The sequence below is a fragment of the Notothenia coriiceps genome, unplaced genomic scaffold (genome assembly GCF_000735185.1).
Source record: "Notothenia coriiceps isolate Sejong01 unplaced genomic scaffold, NC01 NC01_scaffold00037250, whole genome shotgun sequence".
NCBI classification, from domain to species: domain Eukaryota; kingdom Metazoa; phylum Chordata; class Actinopteri; order Perciformes; family Nototheniidae; genus Notothenia; species Notothenia coriiceps.
In genome coordinates, this window is record NW_011369951.1 from 2,940,566 (window position 1) to 2,967,202 (window position 26,637).

Below are 26,637 nucleotides of genomic sequence, written 5' to 3' on the forward strand. Positions count from 1 at the left end.
GTAAAATCGGTACGGAGTAAAGCGAGATAAACGACAAAAGGTCGGGACAAAAACGTTCCGACTAAGACAACCGTTACTCGACGTCGACGGTGCGGAGGGACGGTTCCTCCCCCCCGCTCCGTGCTCGCAGGTACATTGGTACGACAATGGTACGGTGCCGTGGAAGAGTAAGGGGACTATTCACCTCTAACCGGTATATCCGCCTCTGAGGAGCAGTGACTGGAATGGTCTTGTTAAAGGTAATGTTAGACGTAGTGACATAGTCTAGGCAACGTCGGTGCGCAAAAATCCCTAAAACCCATACCTCCCTTTCTCTCTCCCAACACCAAAAGACTGTGAACCACCAAGGGATTGGTTTGTGTGGCCCTGTGTAAGCACATTAATTTTCTGCATGTTTCACTAAAATGTACTACCAGGGGAAATTCAACAGAACAAACCCGTATACAGATTCTTTTAATGGTAATCTTGTATGAAAAATTCAAGAACTAACTTCAGAATAATATCTCAGACTACTTAGACAAGTATGTGTATATTGTATACAATAGTCTACAGACAGTGTATCTCATTACACTAGACTCTTTGTCAGGTTGTAGGACATTCAAGGGGAATTACAACTTGAAAGGGGGTACAAAGTATGTGAAAGAGACTCTACAGATCTGTCCAAAAAGAGGGGTGGACGTTTTGTACGAGAGTCTCGACGAGGATGGCACTCTTGTCCGCTTTGCCGACCGGAGACCCTGCTCGTCGAACGTGACTGGACGTCCACGCGGAGCTACTCCAGTCGAGTCCTTCGTGTCGTAACCAGTCAGAGCAGCTCGGTTCGGAGACTCTTTCCTCTCTAGTCCGCTAGGTAGTTTCTCCTCGAACACGTGGTCGTCCTCCCCCGAGACCTACCCACCGGCCCTTGAGACGACACCCTCCTCTTGGCTCCACCATGAGGGGTATGGGCAGAAGAAGCCCGTGTGTGCTACGTTCCCTCCCCTTCGTCGTCGCGGTCCTCTAGCCACTTTTTACTCCACGCAGATACGCGTTTTATGTTCAGTGAGTGGGAACAGTGGAAGTGAATAATTCATGTTTGTTGTGTTAGTAATTAATTTGAAATATTTGGCTCGTTGTGATATAGTTTTGTAGGTAAGGAGTTTAGAGTCTGTTGTGCACGTCATATTAGGGTCACGACTTTTAGTAATTTAGGTTAATACAAAGGAAATTCTTAAAATTTGCATTGCATCCCACTATTAACTTCAAGTAAAGACCCCAGTACACGAGGGAACTTACACGTACTTTTTTAATTTATCGATAATTTATAAAGACAGTAAATTTGGATATTGTACAGAGGAGGTGGTCTGGTACTCACACAGAGAGTAGCCCGGGACCGAGGTCTCCACACCGGCAGCACTGTAGACAGGAGAAGAGGTTTTTCTTGGTTTTTAACGACTGCTAGAGGCTTTTCCGGTCCAGCGGGGGGCTTCTTTGGGCCTGCTGACCGACTGCGACACCCCCAACCGGTTTCGGGGTAGCAGGGGGGGGTCGACGGGTACGACAGGGGGTCGCCCGGCTCCTTTCTGGGGCGTCCGGGGGCGTCGCGAGGTCGAGACTGTCGCTGTCACTGTTGCCTGCTGTACGACGGTCCATCGAACCGTATTTACGGTATAATTGCCAGGGTACAGACGAAAAGCGCCAATAATGGGGCAGGGAACACACAATACTTACTCAAAAAATTAGTACATTTGCCAGACGCGCAGCGTTGTTTGAGGTTCATGGTGGGACATCGCTCAATTTGAGATTCTTGTGTCTTTCTGGACAGACACGACGGGTCTTGCGGGAGCAACCTCTAGAAGAGAGAAAAGGTAAACAAAAGGAAGGACGCCATGGTCACTGCACGGGCATGGGTTACCTGGTTAGGCGCCTCCGTGTGTGTGTGTGTGAGTTGAGAAAAGAGTCGACGTCCGAGGCGTGCTAAAGAGGAGGGACTCTACGGCCTGCACCGCTCCGACACTCGGACACACACTCGGCCGTGTGTGTTTGAGGGTCGGTCCCACACCCCACACACACAAGCCCGACCAAAGCCGACCCAAAGCGACACAGAGCGTACAGAGCCGTCGCCGGGTGACCCCGAGTGTCCCTCCCCCCCCGTCCTCCGGAGGTTTTGTTCGGCAAATCCTGTCTCTTCACTTATATGTATGATATGTCTGTACGACATGACTCTTTCGGTTTCACTTCAAACCTGTTAACGTGTTTACATGTTAGATTACATCAATAGGAGTTGTTGACCTTGATACTGGACAATATGTAAACGCAAGTCCAAACAATTGATATAGCCGCGATACTGTACCCGTTCGAAAATATTGCCAAATAATGCGAAACGAGTCAGCGATGGAACTACGGACACTGTGACTAGGCACAGTGGAACAGTTACCGAAACCCTACCACGTCAATGATTCGCAACAAAAGTTGTAACTTGGCTGCATGCGGTCACTACTCTCGAAGACACACATCGGAGTCGCGACTCAGCAGCACGAGAGCGAGGCCGAGCACGGAGGTCCAAAGAGGTGGTGATGTACCAGTCAGTAACGTCTCGTCGCCGCCAGAGTCTGTCCTTCGCACTATTATATATTGATGCGGTCCTGGTGTCAAATGTATCATACCAAGTGAGGGTCGTGAGAGAGGTAGTCGGGGTGTCGGATCGCTAATTGTGCTCTTCGTACCCGTCGTGCGAGAGAGCGCGCGAGAGAGGCGAGGCGGTCACACATGCGAACACCTCCTCAAGAAGACCGCGAACGTTTTTCTGGGTCGTTGAGTGAAACACGTCCGAGATTTTATTGGTCAAACTGTACAAACGAATAATGCGATGACGAGAGAGTGGTATTTTGAAAAAAAAACTTCACAGACATGTTTTATATAGGTATGGCTCTACAATATATTATTCAAATGTAGCATGATAGGTCCACTTTAATCTAGTAAAACAGATGTAAAGAAGTTGTATTTACAGCATCGAATTAATAAGAACCAGGTTTATTAAAGCAACATGAATGTGTGAAGTTTTTAGAAACTAAATGGGCGAAGATGCTACTGTGTCTAACAAGTTTTTTCTCTTCAATATATTTGCTCTCAGCGTCTTACTCCATATATTTCTAATACTGTTCCAGTGCTATATGCTCATGACAAGAAATGTTACTGAGATGTGATCAGTGAAAGAAAAGAGAAGAAAAACCTACAATAACCAAGTTCAGCCCTGAAAGCGAAACTTCTAACTCTTATTTCCTTATTTTCCTTAATCTTTACTGCACACATGACTCGTGGTTACTCGTGGTTACTCGTGGTTTGCCTGTTTTAACTTGTATCTCACATTTCTATATCACCCAAATTCCCCTACAGAAATAAGAGTAACACTTAAACCATAATTCTACAACAATGTGAACATTGTTTTGTCCCAAAATGCAGGGTGTCAGTTGGCCACTAAATGTGGTCAGACGACCTGAATGTTCTCTTTGCCAAAGTACATTTTGCAATAAAAAATATATTTTTCCTCTCTTACAATATTCTTTCACTTTGTTGCTTGAGAAAATAATGCTTTTTGCTATCATAAATCCCCAGCCAAAGTGAAGAGGTTCACTCACCTTCGTCATTAGAAGACAATGGCCTGTCTCGATCTCTGTCTCGATCTCTGTCTCGATCTCTGTCTCGATCTCTGTCTCTGCTTCGCTCCCTTTCTCGCTCCCGTTCCCGTTCTCGTTCCCGTTCTCGATCCCTCTCTCTGTCTCGGTCTTGGTCTCGCTGGCTGTCAGGGCTCGGCTCACGGGGGAGGTGTAAGCCCGCCTCGTAGTCGAAGCCTATCCGCTCAGCGTGGCGTCGGGCAGTTCTGATGACGGACCCCCCCATCTCTCTGAGCCGCAGCGCCGCGCGGTAGAAGACTGTGTCCTTGGCGTTGTACTTGAGACAGTTGTTGACGATGAGGCCAAAGTCTGACTCAAAGGACTCAAACGTGAGGTAGCGATGGGACTCCAGCAGGTTCCACATGGTCTGGAAGTCCATTGGAGTGTCGATGTGGTCCAGGTAGTCTGGCACCTGGAGGGTAGAGATCAGGAGGAGGAATGTTTTGATAAGCTCCTGATTATGTATGAGATTTTTCAGTGTGTGTCGATTGAAGTCAGAGCGAACGTCGACAGGTCAAAGAAGTCCCATGACCAACACTGGGATTTGATGCTGCTAACAATATGGAATAATGCGCAAAATAACAGCTTATATATTAATATACAGAGATAATTAGTCTGCATCTCTTCATAACTATTAGAAATCATATGGATAAAGAAATAATAAGATATATACTGTACATCAATAACATTAAACATGATATACTAATACACTGAGGAGACAAATATTATTTCAATGTAATCAGTAATAAGATTAACACTAATAATAATAATCAATAGATTACATTTGTATAGCGCCTTAAGGGACCCAAGGCTGCTTTACATGGTGAACAAACAAACAAATAATAAAGTTACAATTAAATAAAAAGCGGTGTGGAGGAGTGGACAGTGATATGGAATGAGGACCCATCACTAAAGGGAATATGCACACCTCCTGAGTGTGTTTGAGTATGTGCGTTTACCTCTGCCAGCGGAACAGGCTCAGTGAAGAAGTTGTTGATGTCTCTCTCCTGTAGCTGCTCCAGCGTGCTCCTCAGCAGCACCAGGAAGGGCGTCAGCTGCATCTCCAGCGCCATCTGCTGCACTTTAATCTGAACACACACACAATTCATTAGCAATGTACACCTGCTGACTAAACATAGAGAACTCTGTGTGGTAACCACTTTGCATGTGTTTTGAAATTCTATTTAAATGTACAAATGTACCCACACACTCATATGTATGGACACTAAGCTGGCAGCAGACTGGCTGTGCACATATTTCATTTGATGAGTTGCTGTGTGTGCCCTCAGGTAGATTGTAATAAAATAGTGAATTACTTTTATGACCCTGAGGACATCAACATTATAAACTCAGTCTTTAACCAGGAGGGAAACGGAAAAATGAAAGGACAGCAAAGAGACATTATTTCCCTGCAACAGTGTATATAAACAGCAAACTCCCTTAAAATGTTTAAAAGCAAATTAAAAACCTATCTTTTTAATATGGATTTTAATTTGGGTTAACTTTAAATTCCCACTGGTATCATTGTCCATGTTTTCTGTACTTTTTCTGTTTTGCTTTTATTTTATTTTTTTAATTGTTTTATTTTAACCTATTTTAATTTCTTGTCAGCTTTAATTCGAGGGAATTTCATTAGGATCACTCTAGATATTTTATCTCGTTCTGTATTTATTTTAATAATTTTTTTCTTGTTCTGTAAAGCACTTTGTTCTGCTTGGAGCATGAAAGGTGCTATACAAATAAATTTTATTGTATGAATATTTGTTTATTATTTGGACCTAATTATTGAGGTGGTGTTATCTACACAGGGGCACGTAGGGTTTTGATACCTGGCTTTGACAGAACTAGAAGGTGTTTATGTCTCACCGTCTCCCTTTTGAGCTTTTCCCTCTTGCGTATGAGCTCCACCAGCAGCCGGGCTCTCTCCAGGTCGTGTCTCAGTCTCTGCCAGGCCTTCAGCTGCTCCTTCAGGGCACAGGGTTTCTCCTCGTCGTCCGTCTGCAACACCAACACGCACAAACCCATAGCCATGTTAGACAACTGAATGACAGAATGTAAGTGACTAAAACGTGTAGCTGAATAGTGTCTTCTTTACAATGTCACAAGGCTCCGAGGGGAGTTGTTCTGGAGTTGGTGGTGAGAGGGGCTCAATGTGTCGTTGGGACTGCAGGTGGGTTTGTAGCCGGCGTAGCAGAGGCACGCCGTTACGGCTCTGCCTCTTCAGGGTCCAGTAGCTGTGGAGGCGCTGCATGAACTGGCTCTTCCTGGGTACAGTCAGGTTACTGGTGATTTTGCTCAGCCTGCAAAGAAACAAACAATACATTAACTGTTGTACTCAACTGTTATATTTGCAAAACTTTCTTCATTGTTACCAGGAAAGTCTTCTGTATTCTTTTTTGTTGTTGTGTTTAACAGAACAGCACTTCTAATGTCCTACTAAATTCTGTTAGCTGTAATTACGCCCTTCATAGTGTTTATTGGAAAGACATTGTCAACATGTATATATTTGACTTTTTAGTCCTGTTATATTTTCTATTTTGAGATTATTATATTTTATGTTTGCTTATTTTCTACTCTTTTTATTTCCACATGATGTGCAATGCCTTGTTTTAATTTGAGGTAAGATAAGTACATCTTATCTTATCTTATGTTAACTTTCTAGAGCAGGGGTGTCAAACTCAAGGCCCGTGGGCCAAATCCGGCCCGCGACCTCATGTTATGTGGCCCGCGAGAGCTTGCAAAGAATATTATATACAATACAATTGGTGTAATTGTTGAATATTTGCTTTTAATTATTTGCCCTAGACTTCTGCTTTCAGGCGTCGTTATTTATGAAGTTATTACCAGAACTGATAATAATCCAATGCAGAGCCAATATCGTAATACATTATTTAATATATATTTATATATGTGTATTTATATAGAGAAGCTAAGAGTGTGCAAAGCTGTCATCAAGGCAAAAGGGGGCTAATTTGAAGAATCTAAAATCTAAAATCATATTCTGGATTTTGTAACACTTTTTTGTTAACTAGATAATTCCATGTGTTCTTTTATAGTTTTTATGTATTTAGTATTAATCTACAATATAGAACATTATTAACATAAATAAAAACCTTCGAATGAGCAGGTGTGTCCAAACTTTTGAATGGTACTGTATATTTATATAGTTACAACCGGCCCTTTGAGTGTAACCATAATGCTAATGAGACCCGCGATGAAATTGAGTTTGACACCCCTGTTCTAGGACATTCAGAGATGCCAACCACAGTACCCTAAGTCGTCCTAGTATGTGATAATATTGGTACTAGTTATCCATTTACAGTTTAGCACAAGCTTTGGAGAACACACAATACAGGCAAACATAGTGTGTAAGCACCTGTGGGGGGGTATGCAGGGCACAGACACCACTGGCGCTGCAGCTCTCCTCTCAGCTAAGATCTTCCTCGCTCTTTTCATCTTCAGCCTGGACTTGGCTTTCGCCCTCTTGGCTCGCTCAGAGCTCCAGCCCTTGGAGTCATCATCGTGGCAAATGCTCGGCTCGTCATCCTCCTCCAGCTCTCCTTCGCTGTGGGAGGAACCCATGCTGGCGCCGCCTACTCCTGCAAGAGGTCGTGCTGATCCTGGCGGCGTGTGGATGTCACAGTAAGCTGTCTTTCGTACACTAAAAGAAGTGCCGTTGGCCCCCGTCTCTCTGACCGGCTCCATTTTCATGTAGAGGCCCGCCTGCTGAGCGCAGGTAACGTGGAAGGCTGTGTAACAGTTGGCTTTGTGACACTGGATGCAGGCGCCTGAACCTCGCTGCTTGCAGATGTAGCAGGTGAGCTTCCAGCGTGCGGGGGGAATGTGCTCAATACTGTCTATCGGCTCCAGGAAGACTGTGTTGGCGAAACAGACCTGAGGAAAGACAGCAACATTTATTTTTATATCACTTAGTATAACAAGACAACAGACTGACTGAGCTCTACTAACGATGATGTTATTTTATTAGTCTGAGTGTTTTTCGTTATATCAATTATGCATCTAGCACTTTTTATCAAACCACTTGCACTCCACATTGTCCAAACTCTGCCAAAACAACCATCCACATATGTGCACTCCAAAGATACATCGTGCTCACAGGCCTGGACTTTTCTATGCATCAGATGATAATGTTAAATACATTATTTTCCCAACGACTAAATGTAAAGCAACTTTTGTTCTGAAGGAAACAGACAAATACTAATAGCAGTGAGCAACACAGCACAACGCAGAGCACCTCAATCTTCTGTAGTTCTGATGGAGAAGGCATGGAGTGTGTGACTTTACCTCTGGGATCCAGAGGGCACAGACAACATGCGCCCAGCGTGCATCGTCTGTCTGTTTGAAGGCGCCTCCCTTGTTGGGGCAGAGAGCGCAGTCCACAGCTCGACTCGGCGACTGAAGGCAGCGCCGACATAACCACTGGCCCTCTGGGATGTAGGGCACACCGTAGCACTCTTGGTGAACTGCCAGGTTACACATGTCGCAGAAAAGGATCACATTGCTGTTCTGACACTCCCCGTCGTTACAGATGCAGCAGACAGCATCTTCATCGATTAGGGTGCTGGGGTCAGCCTGGGGGAAAAGAGGATAAGGAAGAGTTGGAAGAATTCTATATGTTTCAATGTTTAAAAAAAAAAACGTCTTCCCCTCAGAGGCCAAATTCATGTACCTTGTTGTGGCTCTCAAAGTAGGACTCCTTCTCTAGGCGGTCCATGAGATACTCAAAGACCTCCTGAGGAATGGGAGTGACACCGTCGCGCCGCCGCTTGTCGTTCATGATGTCCAGCCAGATGTAGTCTTCTTCATCAATGTCGTACTCTACCTCCTCATCCAGCTCCTCCACAGACTTGTCAATGTACCTGAACCCCAGAGCAGGACATAATGTGTATATTAATTACATACATAGTAGTATATGTAATTAATATAAATATATGTATAGTGTACAGTTTTATTATTATGCTGCTGTGTTATATGTGTTATTCTATTTTTGTAACTCTGGCACAACCATTTCCTTCGGGATAAATAAAGTCCTATCTTATGGGTAGAAAACAAGTGTTATAATTGGGATTAAAGCTATAGCAACACATGATACTATCTGTAAAAGGAGGATATAATAATAATGAAAAATCTAGTCAAAGGCAAAGGCTTTTCGTTATACATGCACAATTAGCTGTACAAATGAAAACCTGTATGTGTGCTGCAAATATTCATGACTTATATTTCTGTATAAAAAAGATGCCTCCTGTGTACGTGCAATAAATTATTATGTGCCTAACATTATCTTTTAATTTCCTGACATGTACAATTACCAATATTCCAGCTTCTAATTATCATACCTGCTATACAGGTATTAATGATTGGCATTATAACTCTCTATACAGACCTGTAGTAAGATGCCGGTCGAGGAGGGGCTTCAGGTCTCTCCTGGTCCAGCTCTCTGAACACCGCCTCAGGGAGCTTGATTGCAGGGCCGGACTGAGCGCTGTGATGATGAGATGAACCGTCCTTCTTCTTTTCTTTACTCTTATGTTTTCCAGACTTTGGGGTGGACTTGCCGCCATTAGAGGAGGGGATATCTGTCCGGTCCTTGCCACCACCTCCTACCTCGCTGCCTCCGCCGTCGCTACCGTTACAAACCCCTCCACCACCACCACCAGTTCCAGAGGTTGGAGCATCCTCTGCATCACTATCTTCCTCTGACACCACGTCAATGTTCTCAAAGATGCTGATGCGGTGGATGCGTCCTTGGAAGTCCAGCTCCACCATGCGCTGTGCCTGTGCATAAGTCATTGTTTCCCTGCCCGGAGAGTTAGAGTGATCCGACTGGTTGGGGCTACCAGGCGTGTTCCCCCCGTGCCCCAGTCCCCCACCACCGTTACCTCCACCATCGTCCGTATCCCCTGAGCCAGCCAATGAGGCGCGAGGAGGCCGTCCCTTTCTCTTTTTCTGGGGAACAGTCTGTGCAGGAGTTGGGTTGTCATGGTCATAGTGGTACAGGTGATACTCAATGCCACTGTAGCTCTTGTAGACCTTACGGCAGGACTCCACAGGGCACTCATAGGGGGGCTTGGTGGCCCGCAGGTTGTGACAGAACGTCTTTACATCAAAGTCCAGTCCCATTGTGCCAACAGCCACTGCTGGGACAGATGCTGTTCCAGTTTACATCTGAAAGACAGGGACACAAAGGAGGACCATGGGTGAATCAGATGAGATTTAATTACAATACATTAGGTAGAGAAGACCTACTGTTACTGAATTGAAGCAGTTAGAGACACCAGTCCAGGCGTTCATTCAGACTGTGCACCTGTTATGTTGTAGTCACGTGACCATATCCCTCAATCCCAGTGGGAAACAAATTGTTATGTTTTGTCACACAGTCACAGGTGCAATTTACGTCAATATTTAGGCTTCTGTTCCTTGCCAATGACAGTTATGTCCGGATAACGTGCAGTGGCACAAAGAGCATAACAGTAAGGCTAGTTGATAGCAAATTACAACTTGTTTAAAGCCCATCAATCCTGGCTAAAACAACAGTGCACACGACAATAAAAATATCCCAAAACTAACCACAGGACTTTATATGCCAGCTATCGTTAGCTTTAGCATGTTTCTGATGCTTTCTCCTCACACAATGAACCCTTTAGCCAAGCAAGCTAACAGCAGCTAGCAAACAACAACACCAGTTCACTGTCGAAACTGCAAAAGCTAAAAAGAAACAAAGCTCAGCTTCTACTCACGAATTAACTATACAATGAAGCCAACGCTTTCTTACATTATTGTGTATTTTTATAGACGCACAGTGCTTCATTATAAGTGAGTTAAAATCATAGCTGCTTTCACAGGGCAGACGTTACCTACACAAAAGGGGTGTTACTTAAAGGTTGCATAATGTTTTTAATATAATTAATAGCAAATAATGAACACGTGTTTGAAGTTAGATACACAGCAGTATGAATGTTACTTAGATGACCATTCAACATCTTACACTGTTTCCCTCCACAATGACCTCACCCTGTGAATACCTAATACTGAACAGCGAAATGTCACTATTACATCTGACTTCACGAGGTTATACCACTACTACTGCGTATGGGATCAGGTATATTGTTTATTCAAACAGCTAATGTAGATAAACCATTTAATTATCATTCCCTGTGTAGCGAAATAGCTCTTAAATGCTGTGCGATGCGAGGAAAATAGCCAAGCTTGTTATGCATCTGGGCTGTAATGGTTACTCCGGGTTTACAGGGCACATTGGGTTAAGACGGAATATTAAAATCAATACAAATATACACCATTAATTACCATTTATTGTCAAAGTGTGATCATATTCTCCTACAAAACAAGGCTTCAGTCGCTACAGATCTAACGTTATAAACACTTACTACTCCACGTTCCTCAAGACTGCGTGCTTCGGAAACCTCTCACAGATCGGACGGATTGCAGATCGATTTTTTGTTCATTTAGAGAACTCCAGATTAGATTCAAGGGAAGCGTAGGTGCTGTGAAACGTGTTTATAAATCAATTTAATATCCAGATCGTTGCATTGTGTTGGGAATAATTCAGGAACTCGGTTGAACAAAAGGGGCAACCGTTGCTGTAGCGCTACGGCGCAGACGCGGGTTGACACATTCGCCACACAAAGCAGGGTCTATTTTTTTGGTTTGGTAATAAATAGAGGCTAAATACCTGGTTCGAACTGTTTCTAATAATGATATAAATGATATTCTGTTAAAAGATATTTTTTATATAATTTATTTTTGAATGTCTATTGATCCAATACGTTCCCACGGGTTATTTCGTCTTGAATGTTGCGAATCTGTGGCTTTGTTTCAAAGATGTCTGCAGGACTGGGTAAAAAAAAAACTGAAACCATCCAGCCTGGCCTGAGTGCGCGACACACTTAAACAACTACATACAAACTACTAACTATGTAGGAATAAAAAGTGTGCCACTTTATTGATTTAACTTACCTTAAATGATCACCTTAACTCCATATTACATAACCTTATCATGATTTGAATATGATGATAGCCTCTAGAAATATAAATGGAAATAAAACACAATGAAACTTAATCAAGCACAAAATAATATTTATTTATTTCCCAACATTCAGTCTGTGATTAGAGTGCAGCAGGGTAGGGTGGGGTAATGCAGTGGGATATACAGCAGGCAGAAGCAATCCCACTGTTTGAATACAAGCCTTTGACAATCAGAGCATATTCACCAGGGGGCACTGTTTTACAGAGAGAAGTGAGATGAGCAGATTGCACATTTTCAGGACTCCTCCTCCTCCTCCTCTTTGCATCTCAGCTCCTCTGATTGATCACTGCATCCAAGTGAGTATGCCAACAATAGTTATTCCTTCCTCTGCTCACCATGAGTTAGCAGCGAAGGAGGTGGAACAAAACCAGATACAAGTGACAGAGAACAGAAATCTCTTACTACTGGAAGTATTTCACCAAAGCAGAAGATTCTGCATAATATCCTATAAAAGTCCAATTCAAACCGAATTGATGAAATAATGTACATCAAAGCAACCCCTCCACCACCACCACCACCCCATCTTAACATTCCAAAAAAAAAATACAAATATAAAGTACGAGAAAACTGTACATTTCACAGCTTGGCAGAATTGGGTTGCTGAAACCTTTTAAATGTATCGTGTATATGTGAAATATCCAACCATTCTAGCTTTATTGTTTATCTTTGCTTTATGGAACATGAAAAATTGGGCATGCTTGTTGGTGATACAAAATTACAGGTGGGGAAACCCACTATATACAGTGTAGGAAACTCTTAAACATAGGTTACAATTAAGGGAGACCATATGTTGTGCAAATCTCCTGCAATAAGTACTGTATCGTTTGAATTTTGCAATATATTACTGAAAATGAAAAAAAAGACTCATCCAAAGCAACCTGTGAAACAAGGCAATAACACTGCTTTGTTTGCGCCTCATTTGAGGAGGTTTTAATATTTAAAGTACCATTGTATGTGAATATTATGCTCAACTGTACAGTAGAATCACCTCAGACAATAGCAGCATCAAAGAAAAATCAAGCTTTTAAACAGCAAACAATTTAAACACTGGTGATTGCACAAAACATTTCACTTGAAGTGTATGCAGAGTAATCAGATAGCCTATTTGAAAGAGCAGTTAGCAGTAGTGGCATGTTTGCTGGGTGGTTTGTAATGTTTAGAATTTGTCCAGTTACTTCAGTCTGTTGCTTTGTGATTTATAACTGTTCAACTCTCAGCTTGCTCCTCTGCACAGAGATAAGGCTTGTGGCAAGGCCACGATCAAAGCTTTGTGGAGGGGTTAAATTGCACTTTTTAGCCTCTAGCCTTGACAATAATTGCTACATTCTGATCAAAACACTACCAGAGAAATAAACTGCACAAAGAACTGTGTACAGTATATATGGCTCTGGACACTGCCTTTCTTTAGAGCACAAGGCTACAGCACTGCCAACTCCCGTGCATCAGTTGTCCTATCAAAAAGAGGCTGCGTCCCACCCAACCATTTAACCTGAAAGAGTGGATTTGTCTGCTGGCGTAATCTTTTTCCTTCTCTCATCAGTCTCACATTAACGGTTTGTTTCTGCAAGGCAATGGTACATCTCACCACTATGGCATTCCATCTGTCACTGGGGTGTAAAGTAAACAAGGGTTAAAACATTATTTTATTATTTAAAATAAGAGCATATACTTTGTTAATAGTGCAGTTCTACAAGGGCATTCATATGTAAACCAAAAAGGAAAGTGTCTGTAATGCATTAAAATAAAAAAAGAGACTGCACTCAAGCTACCCTAAAATTAAAATAACTTGAATACAGACACACTTTGTTCACAGAAAAAATTAAATAATCAATAAATCAATGTTCAAGGCACTACATTCCTTCAAATATCCTCATCATAAATACTGTCCGGTTACTGTATCTCACACCACTGGTATTTGGATTCCAATGTAGTGTTTAAAGTGTATGTAACAAAAAAAGGGGAGAACTGCAGTAATAAAGAGTAAAGTGATATTTGCTTTTCGTGACTGCAGACAAGTAGTCTTGTATTGCTAAGTTTAGTCAAAACCAAAAAGCATTAGATATCAGACATACATACTTAACAAATATTGTATACACAAACTTACACATAGACACACACAAATTAACCACAGATATAAGTGTTGCTGAAAGAATATCAACACTTGGGTCATTTACAACATCAGATTATGTACATGTGACTCTGATGAAGCAGAATGGAGTGGAGTTGGACTATCGTGCCCTTACACGTGAACAAATATTAGGTAGCAGATTAGGTAGTCCTAGCGGTTTTTGGACAGTGGCCATTCTCGGGCTCGTGCATGAGGTTGTAGGCTTGGATCCCCTGGTTTGCCGTTGGGGCATAGGGCATCGTTCTTGCAGCACCGAGCAGGCCTACAGGACCCCCGGACCCTACAGGACTGGGCATGCCGGACCACTGCTGCGGGTAAAGAGGACCAGGAGCCATCCCGTACCCAGGAGGGAGCGCTGCCGAGTTGGGAGCTAGGTTTGAGGGCGTACCGGGGCCTAAAGCAGCAGTCAGGGGGCAGGAAAGAGGCAGCTGGAACTTGCGGGGACCGACATGGCATTTCATCTGAAACAGAAGGGAGTTGTTGTACAAAGTAGTGCATAGACCGCCTCAGAGATCAAAGTACAACCGACGCTTCATCATCTATCCCTGAGTGCACATCTTCATTTCGAGTACCTCTTGTGCAGCTGCTCCCACGGGTGACACTCTGCCCTCCAGGTCCTGCTGGCGTCTCTGCTGTTTCATCTGGTTGAGGGAGGGCCGCGGCTGATTGGCTGCCGCAACAGTCTCCTTCGTCCAGTCGTCTACCAGCTTGTGAAGATCGTCCGTGAACGTGCCTCTCTTGTTGTTGCTGTTGTTGGTCTGGACCTGAGCGAGCCGTGTGATTGGCTGGGGAGATGGCGAGGGTGTGGCGAATGCCGGCTGTGTCTGACTGGAGGCCGTCTGAGCAGTGGTGGTGTGGGGAGAAGACCCTGAAAACACACAAAAAGGTCTTCAAATCTGGCCAGTTCTACAATATTAACTGTCAAATCAGTTGGCTGCTGTTTGGCGTAATTTCAGTCACTTTTGAAAAAAATAGTCCAAATCATTCAGTTGAGGCCAGAGTAAAAGTTGTGTACTTTTACATATTTTTCCAACATAGCAGCCAAAGGATTGCAACATAAATTACTTCCAAGAGTAGTAATAGCCAAATGAAATGTTTGATATGCAAGCAGTGACAAAATTGAGCAATCACTACGTTAACACCGCCATGCAAAAAAACATCAAATATAAAACAATGAACCCACATTTTCAAAACACAACTTCAAAATTTCCCAGGTGTCAAAACAAAAAATAAAGTGCACATACAAACATAAGGAGGACTTAAGTAGTGAGGACAGAGTAAGAAAGACAGAGAGTAAGAAAGTAAATGAGATAGTTACTACTACTGCGCTCTTTGCCTAGACATAGTCGTTTCAGAGTGGACCCTATAAGAAGGTAAAACAGCACAAGACAGAAACAGTTAGGCCAGGACACACTGCACGCCACACGGATGTGGACGAGCTGCTTCATAAGCACATTCAGCTATCAAACAATTGGGGAGAGAGAGGGAGGGAAGAGGAGGACAAGGGGTTTAAAAGTGAGGTGGACTGGAAGAAACAGCCTAGATGTTCTCTTAGAGATGGGCAACCATTTTGTAAAGTTCACTATTCAAACTTGTACCTGACCAGCTTAAGAAATGGAAAGCACTCTTAGCTTTGGTTGTCAAATGGTTCTTCCATTACTTTAACCATGTCAGTTTGAAAACCATCATATTTTATGCTGCCTTATAAAATAATTTTTTTCAAACCATGTTCTGTTTAAGTCAACAAGTCTGATACAATGCAGTCACTATCATTTTACTCGCCTTTACAATTAAGGCGTAACATTTCTTTGATTTTATTTATACATTTTTAGTCCATTAGTTGGTGCGAGACCATAACCCAAAGATAAGCGTTTTCTAAGAAAGGAAGACTGGATTCTGGATTAAAAGAGATCCCTTAGTCGATGTGAGAATGCCTGTGAAACAAAACGTGAAACCAAAATAAATCAAACTGAAAGAGCACACAGATACTAGCTGGAACTCATCGGTCAGCACTTGTTGGAAACATGCAGGTAACTCAGGAGACGTGGAAAGAGGGAAAAAGTAATAGTTGATGATACAGCCCTTCACATGGCGGAGCAAGTCTCCATCAGTGCCCTGCCTGGCACCATGCACGTCTTCTGCGTCCAAACATGAGGGACAGAGTCTCCTCTAGCACAGCAAAGAGCCCTGCCTATCAGAGAGGGCTGGGGGGGGTGCTGAGTTAGTATATAGAGGATTGCTGACTTGGCAAAGTGCCTTAACTTGGGAGATGTTAAACAATCAAAATTAACAGTGGATGGAAAAAACAACAACAAATAAATAGGGAATAAAGGGCGTTTGTCATTCTCTCTCTCTCAGGTGTACACGGGCACACCGTCTTGTTTTAGATGTGACCTCGGCCCATGTTTGGAGAGGACTAGCCCCAGTGCGCTTATAGGGTCTGTTTTTTTTTTAAAGCCAGAAGCGCTGCACAAAGCATTTGTATGAGGGGGAGTGGGCATTATACCCACTAATGAATGGTTATGAATGCGAAACAGTGGTTCTGTAAATTGTGGATTATTGCCAGAGGAATACCTATAATATCCAGACCCAGAGTCACGCACACCCAAGACATGTTTTTCTTTTTAATCTTCAAGCCAAAAAAGCTGTCCTGTTGATTTAAGGGTCAGACAGATGTAATGCTAACGAGCACATGACCAAAACGGCTTCACGAAGACAGCAACAAAATATCGCAAGAACTTCTATTTTTTATTTTTACATTATTATTTTAAATAATTTCAAGCACCTTTAATGACTCGACTAGTATACACTCTTTCCAGGAAGTGATACATACGACAGAGCTAAAAGCACATTAACTACCTTAAACTGCCACAATAAAGTGTCAGCAGTGCTTCTGCAATGTCGATCAGCAATAACAGGTTAAGGGACCTAAGAGTCATAAGCTAAAACAGACAGAACTGTTTCCTGCTTCACTGAATGCTTGAAGATAAAAAGGAAACATTTCCTGGCTGCACATGTTCTCTCCTCCTGGTGGCATGTGCCTATGTTGGCTAGATTCAGCTGACTTTGTAGATACGACTTTTAAATACAAAAATCCTCAGAAGTTAATTATCACATTGAACACGACGTTTAAATTCGTCGAGGGAGGGGTTGAGTGTGAGGAAGAGAAAATGGGGGATGTCAGGAGGGGGGGGCCTGTGAGGAGGATGGAATAGAGGATCCACAATATTACAGAGATATTTAAACATGGTGATAGAAGAGAGGCAAGTTAAACAAAGAGAAGATGGAAATGAGTGAGGGTAAATAGAAAAGAACAAATACAAACAGATGGACAGAGACACAGGTCCACTGAGGAATCTAGTGCGTGGTTTGCTACTAGATTTATAGGTGACTCTCTCTGACGTTTGGTGGTAAACCGTCCAGCCTGTAAAAATGAATATAAGAGGGAAGAAGAGAAGAAACAAGAGAGACACTTTGTAAAAGTGTACAGAGACTGGGTTGAGAAACCCCACCATAAAAAGCAACAGCAAAGGAAAATAAGGAGTGCACAATATACAGGAGCCTAGTATTTTATACAATGATTCATTAGACATTTCAGACAATAATTAAGAATGAAAGAGGGTTTTTAGGGGAGCGGGGAAACACAGGTTTCAGGGTTTGACCCCAATGTTTGTTTTATCTTTTATAATAATAGGGTTTCCTTGATAGGGTGAGGTGAAAGTATCTACAGCCTGTAGATGCTTTCACCTCACTGTAGTCCCTTAACATGCTATTGTCATAGAATAAATATATACAAATACGAAAACGCACTACAACCTAAGAGTAAAGTAAATAATTCCACTTGAAACGATAAAATAATAATAGTAATAAGGAATAAAGTAATAATAATAGTATGAGTAAAACATATTGGCATAAAATAAAAACAAAACACAACATTTGAAAGCATGAAATCAGCCAGTTACACACACAACATAGACATTGACTGAGTCTATGATCGATCAAAGAAATATATTAATAATGACGTCTTTTGATTTAGATCAACTTAAGAACTCAACAGCTGCGAGATTACAAGTAGAGATACCGTAGAGATACCGTGCTCAGTAAAATAAGATCCCTTCCCATTGCTAGCTTCAAATTATGGCCAACCAACTACATAAAGAGCCATGGTTTATTATCGGTCAGTTGTCAGCAGGTGTTTCTGACCTGACCAACCATACATTATACGTATGTAGTATTCAGAGTGGTCCTTCACACAGTACCAATGTGTTTGTGTCTGTGATCCTTCAGGTCTCTTTTGCAAAAGCTAGTTCATGGACCGTATGGACAACATGAACACTGTTAAGCCTTATTAATCTCTAGTAGCTGTTTGGTAGATAGCTGTCCCATCCGCACACACATCAGCATGCACTTGAACACATAATGTGTACCTTGGCCTGCTTGGTTAGTCGTCCCGTCTCCGTGTTGCCCAGCGTAGATGTTGTCCGAGGAGAAGGAGCCCTTCAGGGAGCAGGGCTGCTGGGTGTGCACCTGCTCTGGGGTGGCGCTGGTGTGACTGCTGGAGCTGGAGCTGCCACTGGAGTGGGCTGAGCCGTCCGACAAGATGGAGCTCTTAGCCGGGGAACTGGAAGAACTGGCAGCGCTTTCACCTTGGTGCACAAAAACAAGAAAAAATTAAGAAAAAAGTGTGAGTCAGAGTGAGTCACTCTGTGAATCACACTCCTACGGTTTTCTGAACCCGACGCCATTCTTGTGTTTTCCACTCGTTTGCTTCAGACTGAAAATGCTCTCCATACACACAAAGCATCACATACACCACTTATCACCCCACTATCTGAACCCACACACCTTTCCTCTCGCTAGCGGTGCTCATGTTGTTTTTGAGCTGCTGCACCATGGGATTGAGCAGTTTTCCAGCCTTCAGCTTGTGTTTGCTGGCCTTGCGCCTGCGGCCGCTTAGAGGTGCTGCGTGAAGCAAGCCGACATTGGAGGGCAACATTTTACCCAGCTCCGTGTACAAATGCTCAATCTCCCCTCTCTGGAACGCCTGCAGCTCAGAAATCTCCTTCATGTGTCTAGTGAGAAGGTACAGGAGGAAAACAGAAATAGTTGTTAGTCAATGTTGCTGTCTCTTTTCCTTTTTCCAAACATTCCCTCAGCAAGTTAGACTATGTAGTCCAATTAGGCCTTGTTCATTAGAGTAGCAGCCACAATACCTGCGTCAAGATCCGTTTTACAAAGTAATTCAAAAACATCTCCATGGCATTTGTAAATCTAACCAACGCTGAAGCTTTTGATGAGCTATGTGCATAGGAAACGCATTGTGATGAAGAAAATGAAAAGAACAGCTCTTTGTACATTTAATTTACTCTAATCAAGTCACATACTGTTATTGGATGCATCATGTTATCAACGTGAAATGATCATCATCGCACCTGTATCTGCGTACACTGTTGCTAAAAATGAATGTCCTCATTTAAGAATGACATGTCTGCTTAAGATAATTGGCAATTGTAATCCATTTTGGTTCATTATAAAACTTGAATTGTACGTTATCGATTAAGGTTTTTATTGAAGTGGTAAAGCACACTTATTTTGAATAACTTTGTAATGTGACATCTACTTGACAATCAATATGAGAAGATAGAACTCCTTTGCCAAATGTGTTATGAAAACCAGGCAGGCATGACCATTAACCAATATGTATCTTCAACATCTGCTGCCCGTTAACATAATGTGTTTCTGCCAAAATGCAATAATCTAAATCATGCCCAGATTGCTGATGACTATGCAGAGGGGCATAGCTACACATACATACAGACTAGGGCAGAACGATTTTTTTTTTTTTACAATTTTTTTTTTTTTTCTTCTTGTGTGTCAGTCATCCACACCAATCAGAAGTGCTGTGCTCCACATGTACCAGCCATTGTTAATCCATCAGAAGTGGCCCATGATAGAAGGTGATAGACAGATTGATCCAATCACCTGCCAAGTATTTTTGAAAGTGCCTGCCCTTTCCAAATGGCTTCCAATGGAGCTTTCCTAGATGGTTTGGTGAAACAAAGCATCTGAGTCAGGTTAGTAATGCTCCATCACATGTTTAAATCTATTACAGGGTGAATCTTAAACTGAAGCTTGACTTTTAACGGAAGTTTCATGTAAGTTTAGTTCTTTCACTCGTAGCTCGGGCTGCGGGGGTGCTAGAGACGGGAGTATGTTGATACGACCTTCCTAGCCTGAGTTATTAAACTTCCGTTGGGTCGCTTAAAAACAAATATCGCAATTCGAATCGCAATATTTGTCAGAAAAATCTCAATTAGATTTTTTTCCCAAAATCGTCCAGCCCTAATACAAACGCAACACATTTTGTGTGTTCATTTACTTTTCTCTCAGCTTCTGCAGCTCTTTCCTCATATCTGCATCCTCAAACTCCGAGTCGTTGTCACTGCTGATGTAGGATGAGTGGGCAGGAGGCGAGGTGGTGTGTCCGTTCATTGCCACGGGCGGTCTGCTCGGTGAATCCGAGCTCTGCTCACTTTTGCTCCGGCCACTGCGCCGCAGGAAGGCCACTGCCCTTTTCATGAGGTCGCTTCCACTGTGCGCAGACAGAGCATGAGCGGAGGGAGCGGGCTGGGCAAGGGGAGGGGCTACACCACTGCTGTCTTCATCTGCCGAGTCAGAGTAGAGGTGAGAGGCATGGCGGTAGCTGTGATGGGTCGGAGTGCCGATGGTCTGGGCCCGGGGGATGTGCCGGGGGGTGAGGTCGGGGCTGGAGGTGGGGGTGACATGATAGAAGTTTGGCGGGGCAGAGTAACGATTGCTGCTGAGGGGTTTGGATGTTCCCTCTTCCTCATGATCAGCTGCAGCTGTCACATTCAATCTGCCCACAGCAAAACACTCCTTCTCTTTCCTGCCAGGGCCCAGGGTCTGCCTGTGAGACCCTTCAGACCCACTAGAGGGAGCTGCGGAACTGCAGGTGCTGAAACCAGTCTTGCTTTTCTCTAAATGACAGATGACATCCGGTGGTGTGGGGATGATCTGGAAGGAAGAGAAGCCCATGTTCATAACAAAATGAGGGTCCATAAACATCATTAACCAATGTTTAGGCCACAAACTGAACCGAGGACTAACAATGGCATAAGTCATGACCTGTCATGTAATCTATTTTGGTCAAAGGACATTCATATTTAGCATTTAGAGGGTTTTTAAAGTGGAGTCTTACTTGAAAACGGCTTTTAGAGCTATTTGAACCAGAGCTGGTTGTCTCATCTCTTCTGTCCAAAACCCTGTTAGCCGCTGAAAGACAAGGAGACATGTTTTGAATGGTCACAATACTATTATGCAGTAATCATTTGAAATGGACATTATATAAATAATGTTACCTACCTCCCACTGCAGAGTCACTTATTGCACCCACACTATCTGTCCGCTCAGGAATCTGAGGCTATGAGGGGAAAAGAGAAGAGTGTGTGTGTAGGAGGTTACAATCATTTGAATAGAGGCAAGCGGTACATGGGCTAGATCAGTGTTGTGAGGGGAGCCATTGTTCCCTCCTGACCTCAGTTTTGTTTGAATGAGTCAGACTCTGATTTGTTTTTGGTAGCACACAAAGACACACACAGAAAATGATGACGTCAGAGAATAACATCAAGATCAATGATGGTGCTGACAGCAGTCATTTTGTGACCTAACCTACCTCTTAACCCTTAGTGGGTCTTTTTTGACCCGGTGAGGTGGTTTTTTTGAAGTATCTTTGTAATTAAAAATGTTTATCATTTCATATTCCAGCTATTCCTCAAAAAACATGTTTTGGATATCATGCCATTCAAATTTGTAATGTTAAGAAATTGTAGTTTTTGTATTACTACCCCAAGCTTCCATAAGTGGGTCAAACATGACCCGCATGCATTTCCTATGGGATTTCGTTTTTTTTTCATAATGTAAAAAACAAAGTCTAAAACACCTTGTTGCTGTCAGGAATACATTCACTGTAGACCACACAGACTACAATCAAAGTGACACCTCTCAGGAAGATTATTTTACACAGCAAATCTGATACCTGTCAGTATATAATAATATAATAATAATAATACATTATATTCTGTATTGGGCTTTTCAGGACTTGCAAAAATCACTAAAATATAAGGGAAGGTTAGGGTGGGGGGTATAGGATTATCAAACCTTGATCAACCGGCATGGATTGATGGGGGGTGGCTATGAGTAGAGCAAGAGGAGAAGAGATGAGTTTGAAAGGGTACTGGAATACTGTGGGGGTCTCAAGAATAGGCGGAGAATCTTTGCATCAATATTTCAAAATGTTTTTTTTCAAAATGTAAAAAAAGTTAAAAATTATAAATAGTGAAAAATTAAAAAATAAAATATTTCTAGTGTTAACCACATATAATACTAAATATTATACAAGTGATTTATTTTTTAACCAAATGACAAAAATGGCATAAAAAACACATAAAATTATAATACCGGTCCTTTTTAATCCAGTTTTTTTTATGGAAAGGTGTAGGCTCCAGTCACTCCTAGGGCATCTAAGGGTTACACAGTATTAGTCTTAATCCAAATCAATTAATCAAACACAAACAACACAGGTATTGGTTACCAGCTGATCCCGCTCTCTTCTTTGTAAGGCGCGCGGCGGCGCGCGCGAGGCGGCGCTGTCTGACACTAAGGTGTGCTGACTCCGTCTGTGCAGGGGCTTGGGGGTCCATACGCTATGCCGGTGGCCCTGGGATGGAGCACTGCTCCTGGTAAACAGGTTTCTCAGCTTTCCTCATCCAAAGTCTTGATGGTGGCGGTCGTGAACTCCACTCCTGCGCGGGTCCGTCGCTGTCCGACTCGCCCGGCCCCCACTCGCGCCGGCTGCTGGAGGCCGGACCCCTGGCAGTTCTGATGTGTGGACTCTGCGGCTGGAGGTGACCTGTCCCCGGTTTCCGCATGGGCGTGGCGTAGGGTTGCTGCACGCCACCCAGACTCGAATGGAGGCCGAGCTGAGGGGCTGCTCTCCAGTAGGATGTTTTTCTGATTGTGCAGGTTAGTTTGATTAGAGTCAAACCACTAGCGCTCCTATACTCGATAGCATTCACGTTCAGAGAGACAGGCGGAACAATAAGCAGCATGGAATGTCCGATACCAGAGAGACAGCGGAGATGCAAGGTACCTCCACAGGGAAGGATGTGTTGTGATGGGCGGGCATGTTTGGTTTACATCAGCTGAGGCGCTTGATCCGGGTTTTGTCAATGTTTTGTCTTGAGGTTGCACTGAGTCTGAGGCGCGGGGGCAAGGAGGAGGAGGATGACAGGCTTGGGAGGATAAAGATGTTGCTTGAGTACCGTTGAAGTTGGTGCTGCTGTTGCGCGCTGACTGATGACATGGCAGAGTTTTCAGATTCTGGAAGAATGAAAAAGATCCAGTGGTTGATTTGGGAGTGAACATATTGAGTTAAACAGCCAAGGCTGTGAAGAAGAGAGGCTTGATCTTATGTGTTACAGTCACTGCCTGTCCTTCCCCCATCACGCTCTGCAGCTGGAGTATAAATCCTGCCCTTCGTTTCTGCCTAGAACAACTGCAGCAAGTACTCTTATATAACTGACCCAAGGAGCCGACTTTAAAGCATGCACAGCATCTTCACTATCAACAGCAGAGAGTAACGACTCAAACCTGAAAGAGTATATTCTTTGTAGGAAAGCAGCAGCCTCAATAATTGCTCCTGTGTAAAGAACTTTGCAAGTGGGGTTTAAGCCATAAAAGGGAGCATTCCCAAATAGTCTGTATTTCGAGCATGCAGCATACCCTGGGCTGTAGAGAGGTGTTGGATGTAGTCTTCTCTTTGTCTATAATCAGGGCGTCTCCGCCACAGGCAGATGATAAACCCAGCCGCTTGCCGGTGGATGGAGGACTGTCAAGGAACACAGAGAAAGAAAAACTCAAAATTACAAATGTTATAAAAGCAATGAGAACAGAAATGAGATTATTGATACTTTGAAAGCTAGATAAAAAAGAGAGAATACATACGTGGATTTTCGGACTATACCGAGCCGCACTGAATTAAGCCGCAGCAGCGGCATACCACTCTCCTGGTTCCACTTTTACTTTTGCGGCGCTTACTGTCTCACTGGCGCGGCTTTCCGGCCCCTCCANTGGAGGCGCCAGTGAATGAGCCCCATTAACTGAGTTTTAAACATCACTTTAAATGGAAGATCCCCATAGGCCCCACCCACTCGATCGGTATCGGCTGATACTGATTCCGGCAATCGGCCCCAAAATTGCCGATCGGAGCATCCCTACATCATACTGTTAAAGACAAAAAAAATCTCAAAGCTTACCTCTACAAAACTATTCGTTATTAAATGCTGGTACTTCAACTTCACTTTTGAATCTGTTATGAGGCGCCTATAGGAGAGGTCAAATCATTCATTAGCCTTCATTACATCAAATTGATAACTTTGTTCAAAGGCTTTTTCCTTCATGTGCATAACTTCCAAGAAACAATACAGGAAACAAAAAAGATTTCAAACAATTCCACACCTAAGGAATTGCTCAATCAAATCAAATGTAAATTGGTGTTTAAATATTAATTTGTCCGTAATTAATAACTACTTAACAACATATTTCCAAATAAGAAAAATACAATTTTAAGTGCAGGCGTTCAACTAATTGGTACAAAATGCATTTCATGAAACTAAACGTGAACCATAACTATTCTATACTAGTCTGCTGGGTGTCCTGCTAGCTGGTCAGATCAGAATGTAGGTTAAGACAATTAATCATCTTAAGGGCTGGCAGAAGGGATTAGTGTGCTCACTTTCAACATGAAGGTACTTTACTGCACGAAAGGCACAACATCAACATTGTAAGGTAGCTAAGTAAAGATGCAACTAGAAAGCCCTTCACTTTACTTTTAGTATGCCAAATGTCAGGTAAAGTACTTTAATTAATAGTTTCTACTTAACCTATGGCTTGAATAGAGAAATCATATCATTTAAATACAAAATGTAATTCTGTTTTACATTGCAGATATGACAATGCTCTTTCTCAAGTAGTTTGTTATTGAACTGTGTTTGTCTCTGTTCCCAAAAATAAAAAACTGAAATCATTTTTGTTTCCTGTCACTCACAAAATACATGTGCGGATCACTGCTGACCAGCATGCGACGAGACATCAAAACAAATAAAGGCACAGAACGATACTCACATGACTGTGTTGTCATCAACCAAAATGTCACAACTATGAGCAGGACAGGAAATGGTCTGGGAAAACAACAAATCATTAGTCAGACAGCTAAGACCAACAGTGGTCAGTGCCATAGAATAAAGGTAGTAGGTACCTGTCCCATTCCTTCTTCTATGATTTTGGTGGTCAGGTAGTCTCCCCAGCACTGCATGCAGAACTTGTGTCCACACTCCAAGCCCGTAAAATACTGTAAGAGAGAAGCACCTCATGAATAACACAAACAAGACATCAGATGATGAGAAGCAAATGCACTTCTGGTAACCAGGCCAAAGCCTTCAGGGTGATTCAGAGAAAACCACATCTTTCAAAAACAATTTTTTTTAACAAAGTGATTTATATAACAAGTGGATTATTTGTTGTGCTTCAAATTCCAAAATATAAACAATCCATGATAGAATATCTAGATTATTTAGCTTTCTTTCAGATGTTAGGACGCACACTAAATATCAGAGCTGAAACACAAAACCACCTCACTCTGATAATGTATATGTATTTTTTTTGGAGTTTTCACCTTGACTTTGAAGTTATTCTTATTGGATTCATTTAACCCAACGCCAAAAGATTAACATTATGAAATCCATATTTAGGTGGTTTGTCATAAAGAAAGACAGTGTGTGAAGTGTGTTGATCAAAGATGTCATAAGGTGAAAGTGACAATCTTATTATGCTCAAATAAACAAACATTTTACAAAAAATACAAGTACTGAGTTTGAACACATTTGACCATTAGAGCGCTCAGATTTCAGAGGTCTTAATTAAACAACATGATTGCACTCAGGTGTTTGGATTAGAGGAACTTTGATGCTTCTTGAAAGTTGCTGGGTAGATGCCTTTTGGTGTTTAAAAGGGTTGAGAATAAAAAAAAGTGCAGTAAGTGGAACCTAACTGTTAACAATGTGTATAAGGAACTTAATTGTGTTTTAAATGGTTTCTGCATAATTCAAAGGAAGCCATGAGTTTTTTTAGTTTTTTTTTTTAAAGAAATCTTCCCTTTAATACATAACGGCCATTAATGGTTCCAGCTGTCGGAAGGACACACTGAACAAACATCGCAGAAGCAGTGGCATAGGAGCTTACTTGGGCCGAAAGTCATTCTCGAACACACAGTGAAGACTTCTTCGTATAAAAAGGGAAAAACCAAAGACTGCAGCCTTTGTTATGATACATCCATTAAAGGAGAGGTGTCATGGCCATTTCCACTGATCATAATTCCATTGTTGAGGTCTACTAAAATAGAAAAATACTGTGCAATTTTCCAAACTCACATTGGTTTCGCATACAGCATCTCTGTAAAGTATGTGTATTCAGCAGTATTCACTTTCTCCACTAAACGGTTCGCTGCAGCCCCCCGCCCCCCCCTCCCTGTGAGCCCAGATTGGACGGTACGTTGTGAATCGCGCTGAGCTCCGTGGAGGTGTGATTTCCTTGTTAAGCGATACACAGCCAAACACAGCCAAACTCAACCTGAACTGACACAAAGTCACAGCCGAAATAAAAACAATAAGTGTGGCTTGATATTGAGTAAGAAAAAGGTTTATAGGTTGATAAAC

General features: G+C 42.6%; 3 protein-coding genes across 4 annotated transcripts in view; all 3 read right to left on the reverse strand.

The window, feature by feature from the left end:
• brpf1 (bromodomain and PHD finger containing, 1) overlaps positions 1–11,280 on the reverse strand; it is a 61,579-nt gene extending 50,299 nt beyond the window's left edge. The window contains exons 1-9 of the mRNA XM_010795940.1: positions 11,060–11,280; positions 9,058–9,839; positions 8,344–8,533; positions 7,959–8,246; positions 7,030–7,547; positions 5,749–5,953; positions 5,520–5,651; positions 4,613–4,741; positions 3,618–4,065 (exon numbers count right to left, since the gene is read on the reverse strand). Of these exons, the coding sequence (XP_010794242.1) occupies positions 3,618–4,065; positions 4,613–4,741; positions 5,520–5,651; positions 5,749–5,953; positions 7,030–7,547; positions 7,959–8,246; positions 8,344–8,533; positions 9,058–9,794 (2,647 nt within the window). The 5' untranslated portion in view covers positions 9,795–9,839; positions 11,060–11,280. The remainder of the gene's footprint in view (positions 1–3,617; positions 4,066–4,612; positions 4,742–5,519; positions 5,652–5,748; positions 5,954–7,029; positions 7,548–7,958; positions 8,247–8,343; positions 8,534–9,057; positions 9,840–11,059) is intronic.
• Positions 1–26,637, reverse strand: part of arih1 (ariadne ubiquitin-conjugating enzyme E2 binding protein homolog 1 (Drosophila)) — a 66,023-nt gene that overhangs the window by 33,426 nt on the left and 5,960 nt on the right. For both annotated transcript variants that reach the window (XM_010795938.1, XM_010795937.1), the window contains exons 4-6: positions 25,182–25,274; positions 25,049–25,104; positions 24,181–24,247 (exon numbers count right to left, since the gene is read on the reverse strand). In XM_010795938.1, the coding sequence (XP_010794240.1) occupies positions 24,181–24,247; positions 25,049–25,104; positions 25,182–25,274 (216 nt within the window). The remainder of the gene's footprint in view (positions 1–24,180; positions 24,248–25,048; positions 25,105–25,181; positions 25,275–26,637) is intronic.
• LOC104966703 (serine/threonine-protein kinase WNK2) lies at positions 11,752–21,330 on the reverse strand. Its single transcript, XM_010795933.1, has 9 exons — positions 21,230–21,330; positions 21,066–21,139; positions 20,226–20,881; positions 18,692–18,918; positions 18,274–18,492; positions 17,172–17,270; positions 15,165–15,209; positions 14,419–14,714; positions 11,752–14,307 (listed from the first exon to the last, which is right to left on the reverse strand). The coding sequence occupies exons 3-9, from the start codon at positions 20,423–20,425 to the stop codon at positions 13,987–13,989; spliced, it is 1,407 nt and encodes a 468-aa protein (XP_010794235.1). The 5' UTR covers positions 20,426–20,881; positions 21,066–21,139; positions 21,230–21,330; the 3' UTR covers positions 11,752–13,986.